At 45.4% G+C, this 23,891-nt stretch overlaps 1 protein-coding gene across 1 annotated transcript; it reads right to left on the bottom strand.

The window, feature by feature from the left end:
- Positions 1–757: 757 nt before the first annotated feature.
- Positions 758–23,885, bottom strand: nqo1 (NAD(P)H dehydrogenase, quinone 1). Its single transcript, XM_084337741.1, has 6 exons — positions 23,869–23,885; positions 10,226–10,393; positions 9,287–9,417; positions 5,025–5,138; positions 4,677–4,778; positions 758–1,208 (listed from the first exon to the last, which is right to left on the bottom strand). The coding sequence occupies exons 1-6, from the start codon at positions 23,870–23,872 to the stop codon at positions 849–851; spliced, it is 879 nt and encodes a 292-aa protein (XP_084193867.1). The 5' UTR covers positions 23,873–23,885; the 3' UTR covers positions 758–848.
- Between the last annotated feature and the right edge of the window lie 6 nt (positions 23,886–23,891).

Below are 23,891 nucleotides of genomic sequence, written 5' to 3'. Positions count from 1 at the left end.
TTTGTGCCTGTTAGGTTCAGGAGTCTTGATTGATTGAAAACGTTATTAACAGATTGCAGAATGGGTACAATACAGTACAGCTCAATACACACAATTGTTAAGGGGATGCAGACCAGAGAAAGACTTTCATCTTGTTTACATCAGGGTCCCCCATTTTCAATTCATCATGACATATATGACATACACGACATACAGATAGACAGTACTGCTACATCTTTATTGGGCTATTCTCATGATGTGCTCATTAAAATTTGAATTGAGTTCATTCATGAGCCATGGCTGCCTGTCTGTGTCTTTCTGCCTACAAATCACCTTTCAGGGCAAACCTTGCCTGCATGGCAATGCTGGAGAAAGATCCACTATTGTCATTGCTAAAATAAAACCAACGGAGAAGAGAGAGGCTTTGGTATGATCCTATTGATGCTCGATTCTCAAAACAAGAAGTATCAATACTTTTGGAATCGATCTGCCCATCACTACTCCAAAAATCATGAACACCAACGTTGCGTTCCATTGAAAGTTGGATTTCAGAAGCTCCCAGTTGGAAAATCGGAATTATGCTCCAATGTCCCATAGATATCTAAAATATGTTATCTGAGGCAGAAGTACGTGATCCAGAAAGAAGCTGGTGTTTGTGTGGCTGGTTTCCCAGCACAATATATGCTGAGAAACTGTTGAATTATAACTGTTGAGTGGCATTGATGGTAATCTAGTTTCAATCGTCATCTAAACATTAAAACAATGTTCACAACAAAAAGTCACATATCTTGTTTTATTTCAGCTTGTGTAAACATAGAAAAACATAGAAAATACATTCTAACAGTGTATGCACGACATTAAATACGTATTTATTTATACATGGTAGGCCCCTGATGCCCCCTGCCATTTGATTGGCTGTCCTCTGTGTGCAGAGTTTTGGTCTGGTTGTCAGGGGGGAGGCGCTTCCCCAGATGGTGACCGGTGGTGATGCCATGGGCGTGCGAGCTATACTCCTCTCTCACCTCCCGTCGGAGCAGGAACCCTCCTTCAAAGCTGAGGTCAAAGAGCTCACAGGGGGCAAAGGTCAGAGGCTTCTCCGCCAACAGCCCCGTCAGTCTGGCCCGCCACAATTCTAACATGGCGGTCCGCACCGTAGGGGGGCTGTGAGCCGGGCACCAGAATATCTGAGGAGCGAGGACTTGGAATCCACAGAAGTGAAGGATGCCATTCTGCAAAATACGAGAAGCAAATACTGCAGTCACCCTTACAATACTGTAGTGACCTTTACAATACTGTAGACACCCTTACAATACTGTAGACACCCTTACAATACTGTAGACATCCTTACAATACTGTAGACACCCTTACAATACTGTAGACACCCTTACAATACTGTAGTGACCTTTACAATACTGTAGTGACCTTTACAATACTGTAGACACCCTTACAATACTGTAGACACCCTTACAATACTGTAGACACCCTTACAATACTGTAGACACCCTTACAATACTGTAGACACCCTTACAATACTGTAGTGACCTTTACAATACTGTAGACACCCTTACAATACTGTAGACACCCTTACAATACTGTAGACACCCTTACAATACTGCAGTCACCATTACAATACTGTAGACACCCTTACAATACTGTAGACACCCTTACAAAACTGCAGTCACCATTACAATACTGTAGACACCCTTACAATACTGTAGACATCCTTACAATACTGTAGACACCCTTACAATACTGTAGTGACCCTTACAATACTGTAGACACCCTTACAATACTGTAGACACCCTTACAATACTGTAGACACCCTTACAATACTGTAGTGACCCTTACAATACTGTAGACACCCTTACAATACTGTAGACACCACCCTTACAATACTGTAGACACCCTTACAATACTGTAGTCACCCTTACAATACTGTAGACACCCTTACAATACTGTAGACACCCTTACAATACTGTAGACACCCTTACAATACTGTAGACACCCTTACAATACTGTAGTGACCCTTACAATACTGTAGACACCCTTACAATACTGTAGACACCCTTACAATACTGTAGACACCCTTACAATACTGTAGACACCCTTACAATACTGTAAACACCCTTACAATACTGTAGACACCCTTACAATACTGTAGACACCCTTACAATACTGTAGACACGCTTACAATACTGCAGTCACCCTTACAATACTGTAGTCACCCTTACAATACTGTAGACACCCTTACAATACTGTAGTCACCCTTACAATACTGTAGACACCCTTACAATACTGTAGACACCCTTACAATACTGTAGTGACCCTTACAATACTGTAGACACCCTTACAATACTGTAGACACCCTTACAATACTGTAGACACCCTTACAATACTGTAGTGACCCTTACAATACTGTAGACACCCTTACAATACTGTAGACACCCTTACAATACTGTAGACACCCTTACAATACTGTAGTGACCCTTACAATACTGTAGACACCCTTACAATACTGTAGACACCCTTACAATACTGCAGTCACCCTTACAATACTGTAGTGACCCTTACAATACTGTAGACACCCTTACAATACTGTAGACACCCTTACAATACTGTAGACACCCTTACAATACTGTAGTCACCCTTACAATACTGTAGACACCCTTACAATACTGTAGACACCCACTGTAGACACCCTTACAATACTGTAGACACCCTTACAATACTGTAGTGACCCTTACAATACTGTAGACACCCTTACAATACTGTAGACACCCTTACAATACTGTAGACACCCTTACAATACTGTAGACACCCTTACAATACTGTAGTGACCCTTACAATACTGTAGACACCCTTACAATACTGTAGACACCCTTACAATACTGTAGACACCCTTACAATACTGTAGTGACCCTTACAATACTGTAGACACCCTTACAATACTGTAGACACCCTTACAATACTGTAGTGACCCTTACAATACTGTAGACACCCTTACAATACTGTAGACACCCTTACAATACTGTAGTGACCCTTACAATACTGTAGACACCCTTACAATACTGTAGACACCCTTACAATACTGTAGACACCCTTACAATACTGTAGACACCCTTACAATACTGTAGTGACCCTTACAATACTGTAGACACCCTTACAATACTGTAGACACCCTTACAATACTGTAGACACCCTTACAATACTGTAGACACCAGACACCCTTACAATACTGTAGACACCCTTACAATACTGTAGACACCCTTACAATACTGTAGACATCCTTACAATACTGTAGACACCCTTACAATACTGTAGACATCCTTACAATACTGTAGACACCCTTACAATACTGTAGACACCCTTACAATACTGTAGTGACCTTTACAATACTGTAGACACCCTTACAATACTGTAGACACCCTTACAATACTGTAGTCACCCTTACAATACTGTAGACACCCTTACAATACTGTAGACACCCTTACAATACTGTAGACACCCTTATAATACTGTAGACACCCTTACAATACTGTAGTCACCCTTACTTACAATACTGTAGACACCCTTACAATACTGTAGACACCCTTACAATACTGTAGTCACCCTTACTTACAATACTGTAGACACCCTTACAATACTGTAGACACCCTTACAATACTGTAGTCACCCTTACTTACAATACTGTAGACACCCTTACAATACTGTAGACACCCTTACAATACTGTAGACACCCTTACTTACAATACTGTAGACACCCTTACAATACTGTAGACACCCTTACAATACTGTAGACACCCTTACAATACTGTAGTGACCCTTACAATACTGTAGACACCCTTACAATACTGTAGACACCCTTACAATACTGTAGACACCCTTACAATACTGTAGTGACCCTTACAATACTGTAGACACCCTTACAATACTGTAGACACCCTTACAATACTGTAGACACCCTTACAATACTGTAGTGACCTTTACAATACTGTAGACACCCTTACAATACTGTAGACACCCTTACAATACTGTAGACACCCTTACAATACTGTAGTCACCTTTACAATACTGTAGACACCCTTACAATACTGTAGACACCCTTACAATACTGTAGACACCCTTACAATACTGTAGACACCCTTACAATACTGTAGTGACCCTTACAATACTGTAGACACCCTTACAAAAAAGGTATCGTGGTAGGTTGATGGTCATTTCAGTTTCATTGTATATGCACCATGGTACTGCCACAGCACTTTGTAGCTTTCTCATATATACTTTATATATACGCATATTATACTATTACAATACACTTTACAACTACTTTGTACTCTGGTTACTTCATTTCGTTGTACTATAAATTGACAATACATTTACTCTAATCTCTAAAGGTCATGTATCACCATGGCACCACTTTTGTACTTAAACAATACCATGGTCCAATCCAATTTAAACCACGATATCAACAGTAATATCATGGTCTAATCCAATTTAAACCATGATATCAATGGTAATACCATGGCATAATCCAATTTAAAACCACGATACCAATGGAAATATCATGGTATACTCCCATTTAAACCATGATACCAATGGTAATATCATGGTATTTCCATTATTTTCCATTACATTCTGTATTCCTTTTCTTACAGAGGTGGACTTTCTGTGTCACACGCCTCCTGCTCATCACTCACCTGCAACGGCCACAGTGTGACATTGATATCACCGTTGACGCCATGGGGGTAAAACATTGTCTCCGTTGCTCCAGTGCTGAAGGACAGCATCGCTTTCTTATCCTTCAAAGAAGCAAAAACAACACAATAAGAACAAGACGCCAGGGTTGCTAGAATACAGGAAGGGTACAACTCTTTCAGCTGAGTAACAATGTTCATCAAAGTGTTGAAACTTGAGTGCCACAATGTTGAGTGCATAGTAGTAAAGACATGTTAGTATATTAGGAAGAGTGCATGATAGTAGTGGACAGTAAGACGGTTAGGTAAGATTTAACGGTTCTGTTTTCAAAAGATACACAAACGACAAACCTTGAATATGCCATTGTTGTACATCTTCTCCAAGGAGAAGGCAAAGCCTTGTGTCAGGACCCTGTCCATCCAGCCTTTCATAATGGCGGGGACACTGAACCAGTACAAAGGAAACTGCAGAGAGAGAGAGAAGTCTGTCAAAGGCTTCTTCTTGCCCGTCATCCTCTATGTATTCATTATCAAAGTCCCTCTCCCACTTATGTATAACATTGTACATAATTGTCTGAGCTAAAAGAATCCAAAAGCAAATAAAAGGAGAAAATGAAATGGGAAGTACTCTTTCAATCCATAAGAAATGTTTCTACGGTGCTATACTCCAGCGGTGGGAGCGTTTGTACATCAATAAAGTTTAAATGGTACTTTTATAATGCTCTTTACAATTGTGTTCCTCACAGTCACCCATTCACTCACACACATGCACACACCATCAGTGGAAGCCACTATGCAAGGTGCCACCCTTAAAGGGGAACTATTTTACTATTTCTTTCACTATTTGGGCACTTTTACACAATTCCTGTGAGTCTATGGAACACCTCAGTAATATATATATTTTTTTTATTCATTGTTTTGTATTTCTAATCAAGTCCTCAAAAACAGCATTTTTCTACCTCAAGATCTCGAGCCGTTTTGAGCCTGGGCTCCTAAACCACTGCGCAGCGGCGGCGTCGCCTGAACATTAACATGCAGCGGTGTCTCTCTGACATCACATATAGGCACATTTTCAAATGACTCAGTTCAGTGAGGGTGAATATTGTGAGAGGAGAATTGGAAGAATGCGCCAATATGAGAATTTTGAGACATAGATCATATTAATATAAGTTCACATAGCTAGGAAACAATGCTAAACACTCAAAAAGGCCATTTATAAGATAGTTCCCCCTTAAGTGTCTTGTTCAAGGACACTTCGACACGCTGCCCGGGAGGAGCAGGAATCGAACCGGGAACCTCCTGTGCCACTGTGTAGAGATACCCAATAAGTTGTAGATACCCAAAGAAGTATTCCTTTGGCAAATCAAATTGCTGTTGGATCTGCTGAAAAGATATAAGGGTGCCATCACGAAACAGGGTCTCCTAGTACTTTAATACCTCTGGCGTTCCACAAATCAAACGCTGCAGGTCTAATCCCAGGGGCTAAAGTCCCTGATCCTCACAAATAGGCGACACCATGGAGGTGAAAATCCCTCTCCCTGAAAACGTTGTGATATCTTGCCAGACTTTAATAGAGTTATACTAGACTATGGGATTGTTCATACCTCACTGGAGGTGTTCTGCTTATATCTAGTCAGCAGACTCCACAAGGAGAAGGGAGAACGTGCCCGTTAGTCCACACAGGAGTCAAGGTATGCATGTTGCCACCCCCCAAATTGAACGCATATGACATGCCCAGTTATATATATAAAAAAAAAATAAGCACATTGGGCATACCAAGCCCACCCATACCAGATAAACAGGAACAGGGTAAATCTGCATGTTGCTATGATGCCCCTCTAACTCATGGAATGAACTCCAACAGTCCTTAAAGCTCGAGATTCTCCCCTCTGTTGCGGAGTTTAAAACCTTGATCGCCAACCATTGTCAATTGTTGTAATTGTTTGTTATCCTGACTTTTGTCTCGCCTTGTTGTCTTATTGTTATGATTTTATATGCCGTGTGATTTTATATGCCTTTCTTTCTTTGCTTATGTACACTCAACGTGACTGTAAATGAGGGACACCTCAGTTGCCTTTCGAGTTTAAATAAAGGTTTGAAATTAAATTAAATATGGCTAAACTCGTCGATTACTGAAGGTTGTTGGAACGGATACTTCGGAGGGTGACAAAAACACAAGAATATAATTTTAGATAGAATAGAATATCTATTTTATGCGTGTCTCCTACTGTAATTACCACACAATTCCCTCCAGTATTGTAATGCCCTCCAGTAACTGCTACAGACCCATCTCCATACCTCTATGTTTCCCAAAAGTACTGGAGAGACTTGTAAACAAACAACTCACTGCATATTTGGACACTTACAATATCCTCTCTGATGTTCAATCTGGGTTTCGTCCTGGTTACGGCTGTGTCACTGCTACGCTCAAAGTTCTAAATGCCCTAACATCTGCATTAGACTCAAAACATCACTGTGCAGCAATCTTTATTGACCTAGCTAAGACCTTTGATACAGTAAATCATTCCATCCTCACTGACAGGCTGAGCACCATTGGGGTCTCTGATCATTCATTGGCTTGGTTCACACACTACCTCAACGGTGCAACGGGTGAAATCGGAACACTTCCTCTCACAACCCTTCCCAGTCACTAAGGGTGTACCCCAGGGATCGATCCTAGCCCCCACACTCTTCTCCATTTATATAAATTATATTGCATCCTTGGTTATAAACTCCTCTATTCACCTTTACGCTGATGTCACCATTCTCTATTCCGTCGGTCCCTCCCCAGATTTAGTCCTCCTCACTCCAGGATAGCTTCCGTAAGGTCCAGCAGGCCTTTTCCTCCCTCAACCTCCTGCTTAACACCAACAAGACCAAGGTCATGTGGGTTGGGAGGAGGGGCTCTGCTGCAGCCTGCAACCCCCACTGGCCGCGACATCACCACCCTTGAGGGCGCTGTTCTGGACCAGGTCACTGAGTATAAATACTTGGGGATCTGGCTAGACAGCACTCTGTCTTTCTCTCACCACATCACCAGATTACAGTCTAAGGTCAAATCCAAACTTGGCTTCTTGTAAAGAATGCGCTCCACCTTCACTTCCTCTGCTAAACTCACTCTGATTCAAATGACAATACTCCCCATGCTTGATTATGGTGACATAGTCTACAGATCTGCATGTAAGACCTCACTCCACAATTTTTATTTTTTTTGATCCACTTTTTCTCCCATTTTCTATATTTTCTCCCATCCCAATTTCGTATCTTCCAATTCAACCCTCCCCTGTCACGAACGCTGTTTCTTGCCTCCCACAAGCCGGCTGCAATGTGGACTAAGTCATACATAGCACAAGTCCCCTCCGGTACTTGAGGTAACAGCAGTCGCATCTTTTCACCTGCGCAGCTCAATCTCTCAGTGGCGAGGAGTAATGCGTGGGAGGCTCACGCTGCCCCCGACACTTCCTGATTCTACTGCGCAGGCGGCCAGGCGCACCAACCGACCTGTAGGAGTCGCTGTCCACAACGCCCGATCCCCACCCATCAGTTTCCCACCCCCTAATACGGCCAATGTGTATTAGTATGAACGACCAGCTAAACTGAAAGCAATATGGAGCGCTGGGCTCGAACAGGCGAGCCCAGCGTCTCCGCATTTGTAGCGAGCGCCTTGCCCACTACGCCACGTAGCCGCCCCTCACTCCACAAACTTGATGTCCTCTACCACTCTGCTATCCGGTTTGCCACCAATGCCCCTTTCAACACTCACCACTGCACCCTTTACTCCTCCGTCAACTGGCCATCCCTGCACACCCGTTGCAATATGCACTGGTTCATGCTCATTTACAAAACCCTCCTTGGGTTGTCCCCCCCCTTACCTATGTTACCTGTTCCAAATTACATCTGCCACTTATAACACTCGTTCTGCTGAACACATTCTCCTAAATATTTCGAAAACATACACTGTACTTGTTCAAACGTCATTCAGGGCTGCTGCTGCCAGGGACTGGAACAACCTACAGAAAACACTCAAACTGGTCACCTTTATGCCTAAGTCAGCATTCAAGCACTCTCTGATGAACATTCTCACTGATTCCTGCTACTGTTTCTTAACCCAGTAACATCCCCAACATCCCTGTCTGTCATGGTGCCCCTCTCACTGCTATATTGCTTGCTGTATGTATATATATTGTAATAACATGTATGTCGGAAATGCTTAATCCTGATTTTTTTTTCAAACCCCCCCCCCCCTCCTTTCAAGAGGCGTTGTCTCTTGCCAGGCCGTCATTGTAAATAAGAATTTGTTCTTAATTGATTTGCCTGGTTAAATAAAGGTAAAAAGAAAAAGAAAAAAAGAGGCTGTGGGTATTATGATCACAGGAAATATATGCAGAGGCATATATCCAGATCCATGCAATATATTGTAGATCAACACAGGTGTGCTTAGAAAACAAAGTCGGTAAGCTGTGAATAAGCGACCACCCACAACTCAACTGCACCCCACCAGACACCTTCTCATACACACCCCTTACTGCTCATTCCCTTCACAATAAAAGCCATGGTGAGCATCTCACGATAATAAGGAAGAACATCGACAAGAGACGTGAATGACCGCTGACCTGGAAGATAATCAGCTCGGCCTCCTCCACTTTGCGCTGTTCAGATACAATGTCCTCACTGAGTCGACCCTCCATCCAGGCATGCATGGTCTCATCTCCATACTGGAAGAGCTCTGGGTTCTTCAAGTCACCTGGGTATAACAGCAGAAGAATCAGTGTTCATGTTGTATGCATTTGTGTGTGTGTGTGTGTGTGTGTTAACCCTTTCACTACCACACTACCAAAATGGTTAACCATTTCACTGCGACAATACAGAAGGTTAACCCTTTCACTGTCACACGACAAAGGGTTAACCCTTTCACAACCACAAAGGTTAACCTTCTGTAGTGTGGTAGTGAAAGGGTTGCACTATGTTGCTATTTTAAGGGCTATGACAATGTACCAATGTACAGAGGAGGCATATGTATGGATTTTAATATTAATCCTTCATTTGTGTGTGTAAGATAAGATAACATATTCCTTTATTGATCCATCCAGAAATGCAGGCATCATAGCAGCATGGGGGAGGGGGGAGGGAAGGTACAGGTATGGGCATGGTAATATACAGACATAAATATAGGCAATATAATTATAGTACAGTAGGAATGTAAAAAAAAATGTAAAGGCAGTGTAAACAAAATAATTAACTCATATAAGCATATGAGCAAGTAGGCAGTGTAATCAAAGGTGCAGATGAGGGTCTGTATGCCTTATCAGTTATATTATACATTACAATACATATGGTCAATAACACTTCTGAATCTGAATACTATGGGTAAGTAAAGTATACAGTATACACAGGTGCAGTATACATATGGTACCCTAACTGGCATGCTATACGTCATATATGTGTGAGTGTGTGTGGGGGGGGGGGGGGGGGGGGGGTGAGAGTGAAAGAGAGAGAAAAAGAGAGAGAGAGCATGAGTAAGAAAGAGCTTGAGAGAGAGAGAGAGAGGTTACCCAGGACATCATCTCGTGTAGAGTTGGCTCTAAAGTTCATGGCATAGAGGTCAGACACTAAGACCTTGTAGCCTTGGTCTCTCAGAGCTTCCACAGCCACGTCGCGCGCTGCCGCGTTGAAGGAGCCGGGGCTCTGGTGAGCATACACAATCAGGACCGTCTTCTGAGCTGTGAAACAAGACAAGATGACACAATCAGCACCGCGTCAGACATAGATGGATATAGATAAAGATAGATACATACATAGATAGATACAGTCAGTCAGTCAGTCAGTCAGTCAGTCAGTCAGTCAGTCAGTCAGTCAGTCAGTCAGTCACACAGACAGACAGACAGACAGACAGACAGACAGACAGACAGACAGACAGACAGACAGACAGACAGACAGACAGATAGACAGACAGACAGACAGACAGACAGACAGACAGACAGACAGACAGACAGACAGACAGAGTAGTGTAAACTACTGACGAGTCGGTCGCAGTCAACCAGCGCCTGCTAACAGGTCTGACCCTTTAGCTCAGCTGGTTAGTGCTGCCGCCTGTGTGATTCTATAGTCCCAGGTTCAAATCCACTCGGTTACATTGGGATCTCACTGCCCTGTGAATCTGTATCCAGGTTCACGTAGCAACAGGGGTGGGATCTCAGTGCCTTAACCCTGGGAAAGTGCGCGCATGGACGAAAGGACATAAACTACTAACACAGCGGTTTGTACATACATACATAACATATACTCACACCACAAGCCCATCCAAAAGGGGCCACACTTCACCAGGGGTGTAAAACGTACCCAGAAATTATACTTAAGTGAAAGTATGGGTACCGTCTCAAAATCTTACTCAAGAAAAAGTCAGAGTATCTGGCTAAAAACACACTTGAGTAAAAGTCAAAAAGTTTCTACTTTTAAATGTACTTAAGTACTAAAAAGTTCAAGTAAAAACTTTTTTTCTGACTATATCTATTCTTCTGATAGCAGGTGTTTAATCAAAGATCCCTGCTTTCTAGTCTTGCACAAGGACCAATCAGCATGGGTATGGGCGGGTTCATTTTCCATTGATGGGGATTTGATTGGCTGTTTTTAAATAAAGAGCGGCCGCAGGAATGCAGGATTAATAACTTTAACGTTAGTTCTGCCAGAGAAACAAATATACTAATTAAAATGGTTGGACCTGCGAGATTTGTACTTTGTACTTTGTAGGTCTGCATTTTAAATGTAAGGAGTAATAAGTATGTATTTTTTCTCTGAAATGTAATTGAGTAATAATACAAGTATACAAACCTAATAATACTTGAGTAAAGTACAAATCCCCAAAAACAGTACTTAAGTATTGCAACAAAGTACAATTACTCAAGCACTTTACACCCCTGCACTTCACATCATATTGCCAACATGCTCACGGGCCAAACAGAGGGAGGCCACAGGCAGGGAGGAGGGGAACAGACCCCAACAGGGACGGAGCAGCCTGGGTGCCAAACAGCACAGCCCAGTCACATATTTCACATTTCAGGTCTACATGCCAGCCTTCCATTATCAATCCATCATTGATGTAATTGATCCATTATTGATTATTGTCTATTATTGAATTACATTTAATCAAGTGTACTTTGTTAGGTGACAAACAAACTGGTCAGACTACTGCTTGACCTTACTCCTAGAACCCACCTCACCCCGGCCCACTTTGACAACCTAGGATGGCTTAGAGTAGACGACAAAGTACAGCAACTTGCAATGGGCCTGGTCTACAAGATACACTACACAACTAAGGTACCCATGTACATGTCAAATTACTTCCCAAAGGTCAGTGAATACCACGACCACAACACCAAAGGGAGCTCCACAAATCATGTGAAACCCAGATTCGGCTCAAACAAGGGACAAAACACGTTTCGCAATTATGCCACATCAATGTGGAACGCCCTACCCACAGCTGTAAAGGAATGTGAAGCACTACCCACTTTCAAAACCACTCTCAAAGAGCACCTACGGGAGACTGCAATTCGAAACTTGCCCCTGTAAATGTCCTAACCCAACCCCCTCCAATGTACAGTAAATGTCCTAACCCAGTAATACACGAGACCCTCTTCTTGGGACCAAGTAAGGTTTCGTGGATAATCCAATGTACAGTTACCACACCCCGCCTACCCCCCCCCATCCCCCCATCCCCCACCACCCACCCAACCACCTCCAATGTACAGTTTCCTGTCTATTGACCTCAAGCTGTCTATTGACCTCTTTTCTTGACCCTCCAATCACAACTGTTACTTCCCTCAGACAATGTCCGTGATAGGTCAACTGTCACACCTGTGTTATCAGGAGGCCGGTCAGAATCACAAGAGATTGATCTGTCTTGGGGACAACTTTATGCTGCACCCGCCTCGATTTAGTGTCTCCCTGTCTGATTGCATAGCTGTGAAGTGTGTTTGTATGGAGTTTGATTGGTTCAGCCCTGCGTCCATCCAGCTGTCCTTCCTGGCAGGCTGCCAACAACAAGTCATCATTCAAGACGGACTTTGTGCATGCCACCTGTGTGCATGAACGTGGCTCTGATAAGAGGTAGGAGTTGCCCGGTGTTACCAAAGCAAACAATAGAATTCAGAAATCCCATTATCAAATGATGTTCCATTAATCAAAAGTGGTCACCTTCCCTCCTCTGTGACGTCAGTCCGTTCCCCACAGACAACAATGCCTTCACATTTCTCCATTATGTCGAGCTCATGCCTCACAGACAACCATGCCTTCACGTGGTACCTCTCGAGGACTCGGAAAACACGTCTAACAAGCCTGCGATTCGGCAGCAATATCCTATTTCATCTGCAGAGAGTTGTTGATCCGCCTCCAAGGACAACTCGACTCCTGTCTGAGTGGCAAACTGAGGGGATATGCCGCTTTTAAATGAAAACGATAAGGTCGTAAGCCTGATAAAAACCATGCTCTATGAGTGGCATCTGCTAATGTCTGTCGTCATAAACCTTTGTGGTGGTGGTGGACTGGTTTGCTGATCTGTGAAAACATTTTAAGCTGACAGGTATGTTGTCCTCCTCCATACTGTTCACGGAAAAAAATATCTCAATGTTCCAAGGCTAAATGGGCAGGGACCTATATTGTTAAAAGAGGAATGCCACCCATCTTAAGAATTCACATACTTTTCTTCTTGTGCCAGGGGTGAGGTTAGTAAATGTATAAACCTCATGGTTGTACACTCGTGTAGCGAGGTTGAAACCTTGCAATGGTACAGTAGCCCCTTGATGTAAACTACTCCTAACTTAAATACCGGCGACAGTGGTATTTAAGTGGTGGTGTGACAGTGGAAGGTAGAGGCTGTCGTCTGGTAATCCGGAGGTTCCCGCTTCGATTCCTGCTCCTCTCGGGGCAGCGTGTCAAAGTGTCCTTGAGCAAGACACTTGATCCCTAACTGCTCCCGATGAGCAGGTCCAGGGGTGTAGCTCCAGATTCTGGGCCCATGAAAGAATGTATTTGTAGGCCCCCAGTGAATGCGAGCGCGCAAGCGGAATTTTTTTTTGGACATTTTTTTATTGATGAAAACGCATAATATGGTTTTTACCTATACATTCGGATCAGCAGTTCAGCATTGATTGCACTGTTGGTGGGTGAGCCTAGTAAAGGATGTCGCATTGCGTTCATCTTCAATGAATGGACCAATGCAATAGTCTACCAAAGCCCCCCCTCTCTCTCTATATATCTCACACACACACACACACACACACACACACACACACACACACACACACACACACACACACACACACACACACACCTACACACACACACACACACACCTACACACACACACACACACACACACACACACACACACACACACACACACACACACACACACACACACACACACACACACACACACACACACACACACACACACACACACTTCAGAAACAAGCATAGTATCAATGAGAGCATCAATAATACACCTGAGTGATGTCTAGTAAAAATTTTTTTTTTTTTTTTGGGGCCCCCCTCAGTGCTGGGCCCTTGGAATCATCCTAAGCTACCCCCCCCCCCCCCCCCCCCCCCCCCAGCTACGCCCCTGAGCAGGTCGTCACCCTTGCATGGTGTGTGAATCATGTGTGAGTGAATGGGTGAATGTGAGCAACAAATTGTAAAGCGCTTTGGATAAACGCTGCTATATAAATGCACCATTTACCATTACCACCACAGGGTTTGCAGTTCAAGTTTCAAGTTTCTTTATTAGTTGTCATACAAAGATACAGAATACTTTTATATGAAATGCTTTTTTTCTGTTTTGCTCCTGAGAGTGTGCTAGATAAAAAAATAGATAAAGTATAAAATAGAAAGTCAAAAGGTACGTAAACAAGTGTAAACAAAAGTGTTCAATATACATATATACACTATACAATACAGAGTAGATTTTTTTTTTAACTGAGTTACAATACAATATACAGTACAATGCAGAACTGGATGAGGTACAATTTAGGGTAAGATGCAATGCGGTATGAGTTGTAGTGCAAATCTCGGACTCTCTCGCGGACTCTCTCCTAAAACTAGAAATCAGAGAGAGAATCCTCCAGTCCAGAGTGTAACGGTGGTCACTAGCTACTAACAGACACTTTGGACAGACAGGAGGACGTCACCACATGTCCTCCCTCAGCCTCCAACCACCAACCCTACACGCTCAACGGCACCACGTGACCACATCTGTTAAACACCACAGTCTTATCTATTCCACCGCCTGAAAAGGATCCAATTCAGGTGGTGAAGTGGAGAGTATTTAACTGAGGAGTGAGTTTACACACTAAAGAAGGTCCATTGCAAGGTTTCAACCTCGCTACACGAGCGTACAACCACAAGGTTTATAAATGTATTAGCGACTCTGTCCGACTTCCCTCCTTTACCCAACTGTCTTTCTGATTTCCTTCCCCTTATAGTTTGTCTCCCTCTTTATACGATAGAGATATATGTCCCTTTGATTTCCTTCCCCCTAGTTTGTCTCCCTCTTTATATGATAGAAGTATATGTCCCTTTGATTTCCTTCCCCCTAGTTTGTCTCCCTCTTTATATGATAGAGGTATATGTCCCTCTGATTTCCTTCCCCGTTTGTCTCCCTCTTTATATGATAGAGGTATATGTCCCTTTGATTTCCTTCCCCCTTATTTGTCTCCCTCTTTATATGATAGAGATATGTCCCTTTGATTTCCTTCCCCCTAGTTTGTCTCCCTCTTTATATGATAGAGGTATATGTCCCTTTGATTTCCTTCCCCCTAGTTTGTCTCCCTCTTTATATAATAGAAGTATATGTCCCTTTGATTTCCTTCCCCCTAGTTTGTCTCCCTCTTTATATGATAGAGGTATATGTCCCTTTGATTTCCTTCCCCCTAGTTTGTCTCCCTCTCATGTTAAGCACCTTGAGTTCTTTGAAAGGCGCTATATAAATTGAATACAATATTATTATTATATTCGAATGAAAAGCCCATTTGGGTGTAAGAGCTTCACACAAACCTCAAAGTCAGAGGTTCATTGTCGGTGCAGCAGCCACAGATTTGACCTCCTATAATGTCTCCCTCTTTATATGATAGAGGTATATGTCCCTTTGATTTCCTTCCCCCTAGTTTGTCTCCCTCTTTATATGATAGAGATTTATGTCCCTTTGATTTCCTTCCCCCTAGTTTGTCTCCCTCTTTATATGATAGAGATTTATGTCCCTTTGATTTCCTTCCCCCTAGTTTGTCCCCCTCTCATGTTAAGCGCCTTGAGTTCTTTGAAAGGCGCTGATAAAAAAAAAAAAAAAAAAAAAAAATCGAACCCTGACTAACCTTACTGTCATGCACTTGTCCTAATAAACTAACCTACACTGTAACACGCAACACTTTGATGAACATTGTTACTCAGCTGATAGAGTTATTGTGAGGTTTTGCCCGCTGCTCACTACCTTTTCTCTGTCTTCTTTAAGCCTACTGTTAGGAATTCCCTACTCACTCTCTCTAGCCCCCACCCTCTCGTTCCTTACCCTTAGTGGCCACACCTGTTTGATATTCTATTATCTCTCGCACCTGTGGTGGCAGGCTAATTAGTCCCCCTGTGGGCTTTAAATACCAGGGCGCTTCCCCTCGTTTTGGCGTGGGGTCGTGTTGTATTCATGCTGAGTCATATTCTCTAACATCTAGACTCTTTCGGGAGATCCTCTGGTCTACCAATGCTGTAAGATGGATGCTCTCCAGTCACCAGCGCGCAACGCGCATCTTCAAGGGCCTTGGCCACCTGTCGCCGTTTGCCTGGAGGGAGACATTGTACTGCGCTCTCTAATTCTCTACGGGAGGTATTCCAGTGTTCCACTCCAGACCAGCGCGCCAGATGCGCTCAAGCCTTCGCCACCTGCCGCCGTTTGCCTGGAGGGAGACACTGTACTGCGCTCTCTAATCCTCTACGGGAGGTATTCCAGTGTTCCACTTCAGACCTTCGAGCTTGGCACGCTCCTCCGTACCAGCGCACAGACGCGCATCTTCCAGACCTTCGAGCTTGGCACGCTCCTCCGTACCAGCGCACTGACGCGCATCTTCCAGACCTTCGAGCTTGGCACGCTCCTCCGTACCAGCGCACAGACGCGCATCTTCCAGACCTTCGAGCTTGGCACGCTCTCCAGACCTCAGCGCGCCGACGCGCATCTTCCAGACCTTCGTGCTTGGCACACTCCTCCTCGCAGACGCACCCCGAGGCGTCTCTCTGTTCCGACGCGCACACCAAGGTGTGGCGCGCACTCTGTTCCTCGGCTCCGACAGCGGCTACCCGGTGGACGACATCCTCGCCACCGCCACTGTTCCGACGCGCACACCAAGGTGTGGCGCGCACTCTGTTCCTCGGCTCCGACAGCGGCTACCCGGTGGACGACATCCTCGCCACCGCCACTGTTCCGACGCGCACACCAAGGTGTGGCGCGCACTCTGTTCCTCGGCTCCGACAGCGGCTACCCGGTGGACGACATCCTCGCCACCGCCGTTGTTCCAGCACCCTGTTCCTCGGCTCCGACAGCGGCTACCCGGTGGACGACATCCTCGTCACCGCCGCTGTTCCAGCACCCTGTTCCTCGGCTCCGACAGCGGCTACCCGGTGGACGACATCCTCGCCACCGCCGCTGTTCCAGCGCTCTGTTCCTCGGCTCGGACAGCCAGCCACCCGGTGGCGATGCCCTCGCCCCGTTGCTGTCCCTGTACCTTTACGCATACGCCTGGGTGAGTTTTGATTGTGATGTCACTCACTCAGCGTAGTGCCCTTGCCCCCGTTCCCGCTGCTGTCCCTGTACCTTTACGCATACGCCTGGGTGAGTTTTGATTGTGATGTCACTCACTCAGCGTAGTGCCCTTGCCCCCGTTCCCGCTGCTGTCCCGGTACCTTTACGCATACGCCTGGGTGAGTTTTGATTGTGATGTCACTCACTCAGCGTAATGCCCCTTGCCCCCTTCCCGCTGCGTTTCCTGTACCATTACGCATACGCCTGGGTGAGTTTAGATTGTGATGTCACTCTCCCAGCGTATTGCCTCCGTTAGCTCTCTCTTAGTTATTAGTTTGGACATTTCATCTCCCACTCTGTTTTGTTCTCTCGTGGATATTATTTTGGACATTTCATCTCCCACTGTGTGTTTGTTCACACGAAGATAGTATTTACTTTGTTACTTTGTTATTTGGACTGTTCTGCATCTGCTCTGTTTTTTCCCTTTGAATATTAACCCTCTCCTTTGTTCTGCAGAGCGGCCCAGATGTTTTCCCACCAGTCCCCAGTTCCTCCCTGTCCCCAGCCCGCCTCCGCGGTCCTCTGTCCCCAGTTCCTCCCTGTTCCCCAGCCCGCCTCCGCGGGCCTCAGTCCCCTCTGTTCCCTAGTTCTCCCCTTCTAGTTCCACCTAGTTCCTGGTCCCAAGTTCTCCCCTTCTAGTTCCACCTAGTCCCTAGTCCTCTATCCCTAGTTCTCCTAGTCCCTAGTCCTCCTTCCCTAGTTCTCCTAGTCTCTAGTTCCTCTGTTCCCTAGGCGTTCCCTTAACCTTCCCTTAGGCGTTCCCTTACCTTCCCATAGTGTTCCCTTTTCCTGCCCGCCTCTTAAAGGCACTTTACCTTCCCCTCTTGTGTTATTCCAGTGTTTTGTGTTTTCTCCCTTAAAGGGACAGTGCCCCTTTTCTCTGTTCTAAATAAATATCTGTTTCTTGGCAAACCATCATACCTGTCTTGTGTTGTGCGATTGGGGTCGGTTACAAACCACATCAGTACGACCCCACCAAATCGACGACCCCAGCCAGCACAGACGGTGTATGTTGAGTTTGCCTTTTTTTTTTCTTGTTCCCTCTAGCTCCCCTGTTAGCCCTGTTAGCTCCCCTGTTAGCTTGTTAGTCTCCCCTCTAGCTCCCCTGTTAGCCCTGTTAGCTTCCCTGTTTGCCCAGTTTAGCTTCCCTGTTAGTCCTGTTTAGCTCCCTTGTTAGCCTGTTACTCCCCTGTTTAGCTTGTTAGTCTCCCCGGTTAGCTCCCCTGTTTGCTTCCCGTTTTGCCCTGTTTGACCCCCCTGTAGCTAGCCATGCCCTGGCAGCTAACCCAGTCCCTCAGCAGAGCCCCTGTCTGCTAGCTTAGCCCCGGCTGCTAGCACAGCCTCTATGTTTATGCAGCCCTTGCTGCTGGCATAGGCCCTGTAGCTAGCCATGCCCTGGCGGCTAACCCAGTTTCCCTCTGCATGGCCCCGGTCTGCTAGCTTGGCCCCGGCTGTTAGCACAGCCTCTATGTTTATGCAGCCTTGCAGCTGGCATAGGCCCTGTAGCTAGCCAGGCCCAAGCAGCTAACCCGGTCCCTCTGCATGGCCTCCACGTTTTTGTGTAGTTTATCCCACTGCTAGGACTGCCCTTTCAGCTAGCAAGGTCAGTTTTTCTCACACAGCTAGGACTGTCCTTCCAGCTAGCTTGTGCTCTCATGCTGGTCCAGCCCTGTCTGCCAGCCTAGCTCCGGCAGCTAGCGCAGCCTCTATGTTGATGTAGCAGTACAGCTAGCATAGGCCCTGTAGCTATCAGTGCCCTGGCAGCTACCCTTTCCCTCTGCTAGCCTGGCTCCGGCAGCTTGCGCAGCCTCTATGTTGATGTAGCAGTACAGCTAGCATAGGCCCTGTAGCTATCAGTGCCCTGGCAGCTAACCTTCCCTCTGCTAGCCCTTTCCCGGTGCTTCCATGGTTACCCCTTAGCTACCCTGCTTGCCCCTCAGTTCCTCTAGACCAGTTGCTCTAGACCAGTTCTCTAGACCCAGTTCCTCTAGACCAGTTCCTCTAGACCAGTTCTCTAGACCAGTTCTCTAAACCAGTTCTCTGGACCAGTTCTCTTGCCCAGTTCGCTAGACTAGTTCTCTAGACCCAGTTCCTCTAGACCAGTTGCCCCTCTGCTACCCTAGTTACCCCTCGGCGACCCTGTTTCTTTTGCTAGCCCCACTCTTGTGGTGGCTTCCCCTGCTGGCTTGGCCAGTACCTCTTGTTTTGCCCCCTGCCACTCTGTCTGTATTTATTTTGGGTCGCCGGGTGGCTCCCGTTGAGGGGGGGGTACTGTGAGGTTTTGCCCGCTGCTCACTACCTTTTCTCTGTCTTCTTTAAGCCTACTGTTAGGAATTCCCTACTCACTCTCTCTAGCCCCCACCCTCTCGTTCCTTACCCTTAGTGGCCACACCTGTTTGATATTCTATTATCTCTCGCACCTGTGGTGGCAGGCTAATTAGTCCCCCTGTGGGCTTTAAATACCAGGGCGCTTCCCCTCGTTTTGGCGTGGGGTCGTGTTGTATTCATGCTGAGTCATATTCTCTAACATCTAGACTCTTTCGGGAGATCCTCTGGTCTACCAATGCTGTAAGATGGATGCTCTCCAGTCACCAGCGCGCAACGCGCATCTTCAAGGGCCTTGGCCACCTGTCGCCGTTTGCCTGGAGGGAGACATTGTACTGCGCTCTCTAATTCTCTACGGGAGGTATTCCAGTGTTCCACTCCAGACCAGCGCGCCAGATGCGCTCAAGCCTTCGCCACCTGCCGCCGTTTGCCTGGAGGGAGACACTGTACTGCGCTCTCTAATCCTCTACGGGAGGTATTCCAGTGTTCCACTTCAGACCTTCGAGCTTGGCACGCTCCTCCGTACCAGCGCACAGACGCGCATCTTCCAGACCTTCGAGCTTGGCACGCTCCTCCGTACCAGCGCACTGACGCGCATCTTCCAGACCTTCGAGCTTGGCACGCTCCTCCGTACCAGCGCACAGACGCGCATCTTCCAGACCTTCGAGCTTGGCACGCTCTCCAGACCTCAGCGCGCCGACGCGCATCTTCCAGACCTTCGTGCTTGGCACACTCCTCCTCGCAGACGCACCCCGAGGCGTCTCTCTGTTCCGACGCGCACACCAAGGTGTGGCGCGCACTCTGTTCCTCGGCTCCGACAGCGGCTACCCGGTGGACGACATCCTCGCCACCGCCACTGTTCCGACGCGCACACCAAGGTGTGGCGCGCACTCTGTTCCTCGGCTCCGACAGCGGCTACCCGGTGGACGACATCCTCGCCACCGCCACTGTTCCGACGCGCACACCAAGGTGTGGCGCGCACTCTGTTCCTCGGCTCCGACAGCGGCTACCCGGTGGACGACATCCTCGCCACCGCCGTTGTTCCAGCACCCTGTTCCTCGGCTCCGACAGCGGCTACCCGGTGGACGACATCCTCGTCACCGCCGCTGTTCCAGCACCCTGTTCCTCGGCTCCGACAGCGGCTACCCGGTGGACGACATCCTCGCCACCGCCGCTGTTCCAGCGCTCTGTTCCTCGGCTCGGACAGCCAGCCACCCGGTGGCGATGCCCTCGCCCCGTTGCTGTCCCTGTACCTTTACGCATACGCCTGGGTGAGTTTTGATTGTGATGTCACTCACTCAGCGTAGTGCCCTTGCCCCCGTTCCCGCTGCTGTCCCTGTACCTTTACGCATACGCCTGGGTGAGTTTTGATTGTGATGTCACTCACTCAGCGTAGTGCCCTTGCCCCCGTTCCCGCTGCTGTCCCGGTACCTTTACGCATACGCCTGGGTGAGTTTTGATTGTGATGTCACTCACTCAGCGTAATGCCCCTTGCCCCCTTCCCGCTGCGTTTCCTGTACCATTACGCATACGCCTGGGTGAGTTTAGATTGTGATGTCACTCTCCCAGCGTATTGCCTCCGTTAGCTCTCTCTTAGTTATTAGTTTGGACATTTCATCTCCCACTCTGTTTTGTTCTCTCGTGGATATTATTTTGGACATTTCATCTCCCACTGTGTGTTTGTTCACACGAAGATAGTATTTACTTTGTTACTTTGTTATTTGGACTGTTCTGCATCTGCTCTGTTTTTTCCCTTTGAATATTAACCCTCTCCTCTGTTCTGCAGAGCGGCCCAGATGTTTTCCCACCAGTCCCCAGTTCCTCCCTGTCCCCAGCCCGCCTCCGCGGTCCTCTGTCCCCAGTTCCTCCCTGTTCCCCAGCCCGCCTCCGCGGGCCTCAGTCCCCTCTGTTCCCTAGTTCTCCCCTTCTAGTTCCACCTAGTTCCTGGTCCCAAGTTCTCCCCTTCTAGTTCCACCTAGTCCCTAGTCCTCTATCCCTAGTTCTCCTAGTCCCTAGTCCTCCTTCCCTAGTTCTCCTAGTCTCTAGTTCCTCTGTTCCCTAGGCGTTCCCTTAACCTTCCCTTAGGCGTTCCCTTACCTTCCCATAGTGTTCCCTTTTCCTGCCCGCCTCTTAAAGGCACTTTACCTTCCCCTCTTGTGTTATTCCAGTGTTTTGTGTTTTCTCCCTTAAAGGGACAGTGCCCTTTTTCTCTGTTCTAAATAAATATCTGTTTCTTGGCAAACCATCATACCTGTCTTGTGTTGTGCGATTGGGGTCGGTTACAAACCACAACAGTTATACCCTTCTTGCTGTCTTGTCGCACAGAACTTGTAAGTCGCTTTGGATAAAAGCGTCAGCTAAATGACTAAATGTAAATGTATATAAATTGAATACAATTATAATTATATTCTAATGAAAAGCCCATTTGGGTGTAAGAGCTTCACACAAACCTCAAAGTCAGAGGTTCATTGTCGGTGCAGCAGCCACAGATTTGACATCCTATAGTTACATCACAGAGGGTTCTGGAGGTATAGTCCCTCTGATCTTTAGGAGAAAGTGGTTCACAAACACTGACTGAACTGGCCAACTGTCAGAGTTGGAAGGTGGAATTCAGAATCACTGATAACATAATTGCTACTTAACATTGTAATCAGAAACTCACCCTATAGCCTAATTCATGATTCACAGATTATTAAAATGTAGTTAAAATGTAAAATGTATAGAGTTGCGTTTATCTGTTGAAATATTGAAATATAATGTTGAAATGAAATATGACATTTATAGACAGTCATTTGAGCGTTATTGTTAACATCGTCCACAACCAATATAAGTAAGGCTATACTTTTACTAGCTTACTGTAAGTAACAAACTATGAGGAGATTTACTAAGAGCTTAATAACAGACAACACAGATCAAGATCACAAGATGTCTTCTTTTTTTATACAAAGGCCTACATTGAGGGAAATTACATATGAATAGAATAGATAGAATATAAATACTTTAATCATCCCGAGGGAAATGTGCATTCGCTTAGAGAACAGTAACAATGTAGCTTCTGTCTTAGATATGTTATTATTATTATTATTATTATTATTATTATTATTATTATTATTATTATTATTATTATTATTATTATTATTATTATTATTATTATTATTATTATTATTATTATTATTATTATTATTATTATTATTATTATTATTATTATTATTATTATTATTATTATTATTATTATTATTATTATTATTATTATTATTATTATTATTATTATTATTATTATATGCTTCTATCACCCTTTGTCATCTCTGATTGCATAGTCCCACGGGGACAATTCCTAGTAATACACTATAACTCAGAGCCACCCATGGCTACCTACCCAACCTCCTCCAATACAGTTTTTACATAAAATGTATATACTCTCTTTTCTGGACTCTTTTTGTATCACAAACAGTACTGTATTTGCAAATCTGGTATGTCATAAATGTATAGATGTAGCAGTAGCCTACTGTTTATCTGTATGTCATGTATCAAGTCAAGTCAAGTCAAGTAATTTATTTATATAGCACATTTAAAAGCACAAGAGCCAACCAAAGTGCTGTACAATCAAAGCTTAAAATCAATGTCCTAATATAAAATACACAAATTATACAAAAATACACAGGGGACAGAGGAGCATAAGAAGAGATACAAGAGGGAGGGGGCAGGATAAAATTACATGGGAGTGTGTGAGTTAGGGTGTGGGAGAATCAGGGTTTATTGAAGGCCAGGGAATAGAAGTGGGTTTTTATGTCATATATGTCCTGATGAATTGAAAATGGGGGACCCTGATGTAAATAAGACGAACGTATTTCTCTGGTCTGCATCCCCTTAACAATTGTGTGTATTGAGCTGTACTGTATTGTACCCATTCTGCAATCTGTTAATAAAGTTGTCAATCAACCAATCAATCAATCAATCTAAAACGACTGCCAGGTGCCAACTGTAACCTATTGGAAGTAGCCTAAAGGTGATCACTTCTTCATAGCAAGAGAGACTTACCCATGGTGTTTGGATCAGGTCTT

Source organism: Notolepis coatsorum (assembly GCF_963971535.1).
Source record: "Notolepis coatsorum genome assembly, chromosome: 20".
Lineage (NCBI taxonomy): Eukaryota > Metazoa > Chordata > Actinopteri > Aulopiformes > Paralepididae > Notolepis > Notolepis coatsorum.
The sequence above is the reverse complement of the archived record's forward strand: the minus strand, read 5'-3'. Positions and strand labels throughout refer to the sequence as shown.

Excerpts from the sequence above, each read along its gene's own strand:
- nqo1 (XM_084337741.1), bottom strand. Across the intron at positions 4,779-5,024 it reads ACAACAATGGCATATTCAAG|GATAAGAAAGCGATGCTGTC; the intron begins GTTTGTCGTTTG and ends GCTTCTTTGAAG. Across the intron at positions 1,209-4,676 it reads TCACACTGTGGCCGTTGCAG|AATGGCATCCTTCACTTCTG; the intron begins GTGAGTGATGAG and ends CGTATTTTGCAG.